Source organism: Agelaius tricolor, unplaced genomic scaffold, assembly GCF_023055355.1.
Source record: "Agelaius tricolor isolate 1412-34295 unplaced genomic scaffold, bAgeTri1.0.p SCAF_19, whole genome shotgun sequence".
Classification (NCBI taxonomy): domain Eukaryota; kingdom Metazoa; phylum Chordata; class Aves; order Passeriformes; family Icteridae; genus Agelaius; species Agelaius tricolor.
This window is the reverse complement of record NW_027269279.1, coordinates 11,201,592-11,212,251: the sequence shown is the minus strand read 5'-3', so window position 1 is coordinate 11,212,251 and position 10,660 is coordinate 11,201,592. Positions and strand designations below refer to the sequence as shown.

General features: G+C 47.4%; 1 protein-coding gene across 1 annotated transcript; it reads left to right on the top strand.

Moving 5' to 3' along the window:
* Window positions 1-5,505: 5,505 nt before the first annotated feature.
* Window positions 5,506-8,661, top strand: LITAFD (LITAF domain containing). Its single transcript, XM_071444666.1, has 4 exons — window positions 5,506-5,605; window positions 6,829-6,894; window positions 7,937-8,096; window positions 8,553-8,661. The coding sequence occupies exons 1-4, from the start codon at window positions 5,506-5,508 to the stop codon at window positions 8,659-8,661; spliced, it is 435 nt and encodes a 144-aa protein (XP_071300767.1).
* Window positions 8,662-10,660: the final 1,999 nt, after the last annotated feature.

Sequence of the window (10,660 nt, the reverse complement as noted above, 5' to 3'; positions counted from 1 at the left end):
ACATCAAGTTTTAAAGTAATGATGAAGTGCTGGAAACAACTGTGTGAGGCTGCCCTCAACTTTGAAAGCTAAAAGGGAACGTGAAAGACAAAATCGTGTTCATAGAGGACAAAGGCTGAATCTAAACTCAGCATTTCCCATCTTCTGTTGGGTCCAGCTTTAAGGCATAATCAAATGTGACCATGTCACAGCAGAATTGATGTAATATCTCCCCAAAACAGCATTTCTGTCCCCAACAGAGCTAAGGAAAACCAGGATTAATTAACTGTTAAACGTCACTGTGGCAGAACAGGAACTGAGCCCATTTTTTTTTCTCCAGTCCAGGTTAATGCACAAACCATTGGACAATACTTCCCTTTGGTGGTTATTACTCTATTTTTGGAATGGTAATTAGGGAGGGACCAGTTCTAATGCAATCCCAGAGCTCAGCTGCGCTCACCCTTCACAGCAAGTGCCCTTTAAATGTGAATAAAGTTGGTCATCTCAAGGGAACAAGGGATTATACTTCAAACAGTAAACTAAGGAACAAGGTTTAATAGATAAACCTGGTTGGCATCAAAGGTTAGCACAGGAAGCAGTGATGGATCTTATTCAGTATTTTAATTAATAACCTTGGCAGAAATACAGGAGTGGCTAATAAAATGTATGACTTGAGAAACAAATTATGGAAGCAGAAAATCTATAACACAGAACAAGAAAAGTCAGAGACCTGCTGTGGCAGTATTTGTGTGCATTATAATGCAACAAAGCAGCCCACTTAAAAAACTACCCCAAATTTCAGCTGCAAGCTGGGAGTTCATTAGTACAGAATGACATTGGAGGAGAAGGACCTGCTGCTGGTTAATGACAACTTAAATACAAACGACCAGCGTGAGGTGGCTGGGAAAAGGAAATAAGTGCTGTTGGGTTATTCTGCAGACAACTTTTCCATTAAACACAAGATGACATTCATGCCATTCCATGGGCTGAGGACAGAGGTCACCAATCACTCATGGACAAGAAGGATGAATTCACTGTACAGAAATGAAAAGGACTCAAACCTTGCTCATTCCTGTGAGGGACAGGAATGTTCTCTGAGCAGGCTCGAGGGGAGGAGGTTTTCTGTAAAAGCATGATGCTGGCACAAAAGCACACAGCAAGAAACTACTATTAATAATTCCAGACTAGAAGGCTTGTGAAAGTTTACAGTGGTTTGAATTGCTTTAAGGAGAGAGCAACAGGAGCAGTAAATGTGCTGAATTATAGACCAGGGCTCCCTTTGTGAGGGACTAACATAACACAAACATCTGATGTGGGACAGGACTGGAAAACCCAGGCAGTGCCTGCCTTTGCAGAGCCCTGGGAGTGCACATAGCAGGGAGAGAGCCAAGGCAGTCAGCAGACAAGGACAGGGAAGCAGGTGAAGGGTTTGCACCAGGAGATATGGTGCATATTCAGCCAGTCCCCCTCAGCTACATCCTCTCCATTTGAAGAGGCTGGTAACCTGATTCAGGCTTAAAAGCCAGAATAAATGTAATATTAAAAAATTAATTTCATGAGTAAAGAATGGGGAATTGGCAGAGTGTTCATCTCCTTGAAAAGCTTGTCTACTCCAGATACAATGAATGCTTTCTAAAGTCAAAATTCTCATTTGCTGCCAGCAGTCCTCTCTTTTAGCTTCTATTTAAGAAAGAAAATAGGCAAATACCTGAGTCCTGCTCCCCAATTATGTTTGTCTGTATGAGAGCTGGAACTATTCCTTTTTGAACATCTGAAAACCCTCAGCACATTGTGAATGTTACCTGAAATGACCAACTCTGGACTAAAGGGAAAAGAACTCTCCACTGAGGAATTCAGTGTTTCATTGCTAGCCAAAAACTGGAATTATCTGCTTCAATCAGGTGAAACAGGCCCTTGATATTGTTCAAGCCCTGAATGCAATTGCATGCCAGCAATGGCATTTTATGGCCACTCTTCAAAATAGCAGAAATTTAAATTGCCTCATAAACACAGCTGGAAGGGCTAAATGCCCAGGAAAACATTAAACTAGTGAGGGCAGGAGAACCAGAACACACTCAGCAAACTGAAAGCCTTTGGGCCAGTGTCCTGGAAGCCAACAGGAGAAAACTGCTATTCCTCCACACGTCCATGAAATGTGGAGATCATTTACTATAATCTTTTAATGCTAATCTTCCAAAATACCAAACTTTTGAATGTAGCACCCTATATCCTTCAAACACCCGAATGTTAGAGTTTCCTCCCAAATTCCATGCTCCCTTTTTTCTGTCTCTGAACACTGAACACCAAATCCCACACTGACAGCAGATGAAGCTGGAATGGAGATCAAACCCTTCTGATAAAGCCACTGATGGCTGAGATGCCATCCTGGCCAGCCAGGTATGACCCTGGAAGAAGGATGAGCACTGCAGGGAACTTTGGTTTTCAAATGAAACCCCTTTCCAAGCAGAGATGAGTCTGAGTGAATCCCGTGCGGGGTCATTGAGCCAGCAGGGGCATCCAGGGGGGACTGCAGAGCTGCGGGTGGAGGCAGAGCGGGGCTGAGACCTGGAATTTCACAGCCCATCAGCCTCGCCTGCCTGCACTAGGCTGCTCCCCACACCCCACACCAGATCCTGGAGCAAATCAGAGGAAGGTGATGGAAACTGCCCGCCCATCCTTCCCTGGGGTCTCTCCTTCCCGAACAGAGAGGAGAGATCGGCGCTTGCTTGCTCTGAGCTGGCTCTGTGCACATCCCTCAGGCTGTGAGTTACTTCTTGTTTTAAATACTGATTTGCACAGGACTTAAAGTCAGCTTCATTTTCCCGTGCAAACCGGTTTATATCCATGTGTAGACAAGATTAAAACTTGAGAGAACACCGGGAACTGTTTGAGTGCCCCTGGACGATGCAGCTCTGCCGCAAATCGAGCAGTTTGCAGGAGTTTGAGTCAATCTGTTGGACAAACCCAGGCCCACGCCAGGAGAGCCCCAGGGGCTCTGCCCTTGCTCTGTTTGCTCAGGGTGACTGCAGAGAGGGAGCTCACATCACCCTGAGCCGTCCATTGTGACCCTCCTGGCTGTCACTGCAGGCCAGTTTAGAGGGCATTTTCCTGCTCTTCAGGAACTGCTACCTGGTATTTCCCCTTATGAGCTTTTTTCTGGGGCTACTCACACTGCTCTCTCCCGTATCTTCCTCTCCAACATCTGAAAAAGAGGGAAATCCCTTTCTCTAATTTATGGCAACAACAGCTGCAGGTCTGGGAGTCGCAGCCCTGAAGGGGCTCTCGGGCACTTTGTGCACGGCTGGGGCCAAGAGCTGTGAGTGAGCGCTTCTATAGCGAATCAAAGGGTCTGCAGAGCTGCATAAACAACCCTAAAAATGCCTTTCCCGATCTCTGGACGCTCAGCATTCAGGCCCAGAGGGTGCCCGAGCCCCTGGTGCTGTCTGAGCCCTCCCAGCTCACAGAGCTGCTGCAGGGGAACAAGGCAGCGAAAGGAGCGAATTCAAATACAGCCTCAGCCCCCGTCCCTGTGCTCGGCAGCTCCAACAGATCCAACACAAACCCGGCACCCCCAGCATTCCCCGCTCTGCTGCCGGCTCCTTTTGCACCTCGTGTCCTGCACATTCCCCCGTGGTGTTGTCCCATCCCTGCCGGGTGGAGCCGGGATTGCTCCGAGTTGTGCTTGCCAGGCTCTCACCGTGTGAGCCGTCATTACTGCCTCCTACCCCTGCCTCTTGCAGGCTCCTGCCTGGGCTCACAGGCACTGGATGCAATTCAAAAGCTCTTCCCTCTTTTTCCTGTTTCGCAGCGAGAGGAATTCTGCAAAAGTGTCACCCAAATGGACACCACCCAGTATTTAGTGCACCAAGATAGGAATAAGACAAAAACTTGGAGACTCCCTGTAATTTTCCCCACTAATCCCTGTCCCAGGGGAGCAGCTCTTGGCCAACACCGGATAATGTAACATTCATTATCTATCGCTGCTGACAAACTCCTTCTCTTCTCCCTTGCTTCTCTCAGCTTCATCCTACCCAAATTCTCTTGACTCGCCTCTTTTCTTCTCGGTGGGATCCTCACGAAGCTTCATCAATGGCCTGTTAACACCTCTGCCATTCCCAACGCCCTGGTTTAGCTCCTTTGTAACAATTATAATGAGATGCACCTTTGTCCAGCCATCCTCTCCAGTCCATGTATTTACAATTTCCTTTGGTATCTTTGGCCTTATCATGGCCAATGCTTTATTTCTGATTTTTTCTCCACACCATCCTACCTATTCCCTCGGTGATTCATTCTGCTACCATTTTTCATATCACCTGCAATTCACTCAGATTTGTGAAAATTGGGGCACATCTTCCCTGGTGATATTTTCAAATCCCTTTTTGTTTGTTTTTTTTCTTCTCCCTGAGGGGCTGATGCTTTAACTCAGCACTACTGATCCTCCCTGTTTTGTCCTGCCCCTCCAACACCCCTTGCAAACAGACCTGTTGGCACCATCCTGCCTTGCCCAGCCATTCCTCTGCTGCTTTTCTTTGATCTCACACATTCGGGCAGTTTGTGCATCTGTGCTCCTTTTTCTCCCCAAAACTTCCCTTTTCCCCCAGAACACTCACTGACTTGTGCAAAAAGGCTGTCCCTTTTTTCTGCAAAGGACTCTTCCAGTAAATATTGATTAGTAGGAAATCAACCAGTTAATACTGCTTGAAGGGGCAGCTAGGAATAATTATCGCCTTTCCGCTGGCAGGGATACAAACACACATCTCTGTCCCTGTCCTCTTCCTCCCACCCGCATTTATTGCGAGGATCAGCTCCTGCTAACACCTGCAAAACACACATTTTGTGGTTTCATCCTGCTCAGAGCCTCAGGCAGCGCAGTCACCCATAATAAGGATGTTTCCCAACAAAAGCCTGTCACCTACCGATGAGCCAATAGTTTCACAGGACAAAACTGGTCACGATAACAGCGCTGATAAGTTTGCACAACAACCCGAAGAAAGACGGATCCAAATTGCCGCTGATTGCGCTGACTTAATCACACGTGAAGGTTTTTCACAGGGGCTCCAAGTGTGCTCTTCCCTTTTTTTGATTACTTGAAAAAAAAAAAAAAGCTTCTTTTCTGCACAGGTAACTCTTTCAGTCCCGAGTTTGCACTCTTTGAATAGCGTTTTCTGGGGAAACACCCTTAGCTTCCCAGCACAAAGAAATGCTGGTATTTCTTTTATTAAGATGGTATTTTCTGCCTTCCACCTTCCTCATCACGAAGTGTTACAGGAGCTGACTGCTCTCTCTCCACCCTACAAAAAACCAGTGTGAGAACTGCTAATTCCCCTCTGAGCAGCACCCCAGTGTGAGAAGCAGGAGCTACAGGAGCACTGGCAAACCTAGAGCAGGGAGAATCAGGCAGGGAAGGTTTTCTTTTGCCCTTCTCTCAGCAGGTGAGCCTCAGGGAAGGTTTTCTTTTGCCCTTCTCTGGCAGGTGAGCCTCAGGGGAGGTTTTCTTTTGCCCTTCTCTGGCAGGTGAGCCGCGGGATGGCGGCGGAGAAGCAGCAGCCGCAGGTGCCCGTGGTGATGTACGAGCCGCACCCCGAGCGGTACCCGGAGCCCTCGGCGCCACCGCTGGGCCAGGACGGTGAGCGGGGCTGGGAGGGCATCCCGGGGGCTCCCTGGGGTTGGTGTCCAGTGTTGGCATTCCATTGCAAGGGTTCTATTGTCATTCCATTGCAAGGGTTCCATATTGCTGGGGTTTTGTACCTCTGTGATGTTTCTTGTAGGCAGCTCCTCCAGGCACTGACTTCCTCATCCTCACAGCACCCAACTGGCTCCAGTTCCCCCTTGGCCAACCAATCCACTCTTTTACAACACTCTTCTTATTGGCTACAGCTGTGGCCTGTTAATATCAGGCCTGCTCCTAATCTTTAGTAATTGGTTCAGCTGCAACTCTTTAGGGATAAGATTACATTTTTACATATTGCTAACATTTTTTTCACCTTTGCCACTATATTTTATCCCACTCTGGAAAATCCTGGTTTTATATTCCACTGTATCCCTGTGGGCTCATTCATTCCCTGGTTGCACCCACATCCTTTGTGAAAGGTTTGAGCATAGGCTGGATTTAGGGCTGCTCTGCCTTGGGGTGAGAGTTTCTCCAATGCTGTCCAGGCTTGACCAACCAAGATTTCTCTCAGATTTTGTCCTCCTGTCCCAGAGCAGCCCTGTTTGGTACCACATCCACGCCAGCTGGCTGTAAAGCTTTTTACTTAGATTTATTTTGAATGTATTCATGAATGTATTTTTTTAATACAGTCATTTATTTCACCTCAGGTAGGCTGATTGCATTCTTAATTTGAAAGATTAGCAAAAGAACTGAAAAAGCTTGAGGTGTCTTAGTCACCAGCTTCCCTTCTCCCAAACCAAAAGGAAAAAGATATTTTAACATTTTTTTTCTTTCTAGAACAGAGTGTGAGGAAATATCTTTGTTGAAAGCTGATAAAGTTTCAACTAGTAAAAAGGCTCTAAATACTAAATAAGGGTAATTACCACTGAAGGTAGAAGTGGTAATTCTACCACTAGAAGGTAGGCTGTGGGTCCTTTATCAGTGGAATCCTTAAATTAAGATTGAGTATCATGACAGTGTTATGCTGCAATGATGGAGTTGCTGCCTTTCATAAGAAATCATTTGGTTTCTCAGCTTTTATAAAAGTGAGGCCAGCAGCCACTGCAGCTCTTCTGTGGCTGCTTCCCCCTGTGCTGGACTTGGCACTCCCTGCAGGCCCCTCTTGTCTCACCCCAAGGGTTTTTGGGAGCCAGAAGCTGCTGTTCCTTACACATTTTGCCCTGTTTTTCTTTGCACAGGGAGCTATGAGTATCCTTCTCCCCCACCTTACTCCTACCGAGAAACCACCATCGTGGAGGAGCCGGGTAAGGCCAGGGCTGTGCTCTGACAGGGCAGGACAGCAGGGAAATGGGCTTGGTGTGAACATCCACACACAGGGTGGGACTTTGCTGACACAACCACAACCTCACAAGCTGGAAAATTTCCACAGAAATGTCAAAATATAAGCTAAGGATAATAATGCAAGGAATTCAGACTTGATTGTCCAGCATTAGCCAATCTACACAAGTACCCAAAAACCCCAAAAACAAACCAAACCAAAAAGGCCAGAAGCCAGGGCTCTCAGAACAAATAATTTTAAGGCCAATGTTCCTGTTCTAGTCACTTTTATGAAGTGGAGAATCTCAAAGGATTTGCTGAGGAGAGGCTTTGAAGAACAGTCAGTAACACCTCATACAGGAGGAAAGGAGACACATTTTTAAATATCCCTAAAACCAGAAGGCACTTGAACTCAGACATGCTCTATCCTATCTATCTAACAGATACCTTCCCACTCCTCACATTTTGCCTCAGGCTACAGTGTGAAGTTGTACCCTAAACATGATTTAGGATCCTTAAAATGGTATTTTTTTACTGAAAACATTTCTGAAAAAAATATCCTTCATGTATCTACAAGGGGTGTGCCCCTCAGGGAATAAGACAGTCAAGTCTAGACTGCAAAAACATGAGCTAGAGACTAAGTGAGAACAGCACCAGCAGCTGTAGCTACAAACACCTACAGCTGTTTTGTAGGTGTAAGAGAAACTGCTTTGATGACTTTCTCATAACTACTGAAAAGCTGATCCAGAAAGTTCTCCAACCTCCTTCAAATCTCTTCTTCAGGGAGAACAAGGATTTTCATTTCATTTTAAATATCAGAAGAGAAACCCTCAGAGTCAGAGTACATCCACAGAGGGTGGTGGGGACACACAAAAACAGCACAGTGGTTCTTAGAAATACACCTGAAATCAACAATAATAACATGCATGCCAAGTTAAGAACCCACATTCTCTGAATTTAGGCTTTTTAACTTGCAAAATATTTCCCGTGCTTCTAATTTGGCTGCTTCTCCTCTCCTCCTGAACTCAGTTTATTTGGTGCCCCAGCCTCCCATCATCGTGGCAGGGATCTTCTCCAGCAAACCAACATCCACAATCTGTCCTTCCTGCCGCCAGCACATCACCACCCAGGTCACCTACAGACTGGGCAAGCTCTCCTACCTCCTGTGCACCAGCCTCTGCATGGTTGGGTAAGTTTTCACGGTCACTGTGCAGATTCAGCACAGCAGAAGGTTAAAAATGAGTAATTAAAAATCAAAGTTCTAGTTAGTGCCTATACAGACTGCCCTTCTCCACTTGATGAGAAGCCATCCTGTCCTTTCTAGATACAGTGATCATGGCTACAGGGGATGCAAACTTGCTAAATTTATCCCAGTATGTTTCACTTTCCATAAAACAAGCAGAAATTAGTACAACACTGTCTCTTTCCCAACTGTAATTTAGAATCAGGAACAGACTCATGAATACGTCAGAAGCGAAGATAAATTTTTTGGAAGATATTTTAAACCTTAATAGACTTGGGAAAGAAGAGGATTCACACAGTGAAAAGGCAGACAGAACAAGGCAGGGGGAAATCACAGCTGTGGCCAGCAGGAAAGGGAAGGCAGAAATCATTCTGTGCATGTCCATCTCCCCTTTGGCTCCAGGTGCTGCTTCGGATGCTGCTTCGTCCCTCTCTTCATCAAGATCTTCAAGGATGCAGATCATTACTGCCCATACTGCCAATTTCACATTTATAGATACAAAAGACTATAGAAACAAACTTTATGCAACCAGATGCTGTAAAGCCTCTATTTCCTAATGGCATAAGATTCTGCACATAAAACTACTGCTAGGAAACTCCCAGGACTATGCTTAGGTTCTGCAGCTCCCTTGCTGGTGAACCCACCTGGTAAACTCCAGTTTAGCACCATATGGTTGGACTGGCTATAAAACAAAAAAACACTTCAAGACTAATTTGCACTATCATTTAATTTATGCTCTGTTTGATTCGCTGCCCTGTGCTGTGAAGTTTCCAGCTGGTGAGTTCTTCAGATCCTCTCAAATCTCCCACCCAGCTGGGACACAGACTCCTCTGGACCTCCCAGCCCACCACTACCCAAGGTTTGGACATGGATGTTTCAGAGAAGCTTTTACCTTCTTTGCACTGGAACTGACTGGCTGGGATTTCATTTCTCTCTGCTCTTCTCCCTGCAGGATCTACCCCTGCAGGGCTGTGGGTGGTACAGTGTAGCTGATTATTTATTAACAAAACACTAAGTTATGAGACTGTCTTTACTCTGTTATGTATGAGGTAAGAAAATAAACCTGTTATTGTTCACAAGACTGGCAAATCTGCTGTGTGCATTGCTGCCATGCCCTGTTGCACCCAGAGCAGAGATGCAGGTCACTGGGACACCCCCTTCACATTAACAAGGTACAATGCAAAAGGCAAACACACAAAGAAGAAAAATCAGCAAGCACAGCTTGAAAAAAGTCATCACAACACAAGGCCTTTATTTTACCTCTCAGCCTTCTCACTGCAGTGCATCATCTCCCAAAGCAGGATTTATTAGACTTCACCTTCACACAGAACTTCACAGTCCCTTACCTTGTGCAATCAAATACCTGCAATTACAATGCCCAGGAGGTGCCCAGACCCTTCTCAACACTGACAGCAGCAGCAGCTTATTGCTGGCTGGAAAAATAAACAGAGGAAGAGAAGAAACTCGTGCATTTCCATGTTATAACATCATCAGTGCTTTCACATTGGCACATGTGAGGGCAGGGGCATGTGGGGCAGCAGCACCGGGGCTGCTCCCCAACCCTGCACTACGGGCACCTAAAGAGCTGAAAGAGATCCTAATCCAAACTGTGCAGGTGTGTGACCACGCTCCCTGTGCTGTGATCGGCGCCCTGTCCCTGGTGTGACCAGTGTCCCTGTCCCTGTGCTGTGATCAGTGCCCTGTCCCTGGTGTGACCAGTGTCCCTGCAATGGCCAGTGTCCCTGTCCCTGCGCAGTGTCGCTGTCCCTGTGCACTGCCCCTGTCCCTGCGCAGTGTCCCTGTGCAGTGCCCCTGTTCCTGTGCAGTGTCCCTGTGCAGTGTCCCTGTGGAGTGACCAGTGCCCCTGTCCCTGTGCAGTGCCCCTGTCCCTGCGCAGTGCCCCTGTCCCTGTCCGGTCACTCACTGGCCGTGGCCGCCGTCCCGGGGCACCGCCCGCCATCGCCCCCTGCCGGGCACGGGGCGCACTGCGCGCTCCACCCGCGGGACACCGGGACAGGAACACCGGGACAGGGACACCGGGACAGGGACACCGGGACAGGGACACCGGGACAGGGACACCGGGACAGGGGCAGGAACACCGAGTCAGGTCAGAGCCCCCAGCGGCTCCTCCGGCGGCTGGCACAGGACACAGCAAAGGCAAGTCCTGGCTGCTGGACTGGGGTTGAAGGCAACTGTTAGAAAAGAGCTTCAGGAACGGCGCTGCCACCGGTCCTGCGACCCTAAGCCATCTGTCACAGCCTGCACCACAAACTGCCCCTACTGAGCTGATCCCAGCTCAGTTAAGCTAGGCTGGGCATATGCACGATTTTTATTTCAACACCTGCACCACTGCAGCCTTTAGACCACAGAAACCCCAGACTTCAGACAGTGAGAGGTGAAAAACCATAATCAATACATGTAAAAACTGTTTAACAACGTTTTCCCAGCCCTACATGAAACCCAGAGCCAACATTCCACAGCCCCCTCAACACCCAGCCATCCCCAGAGCA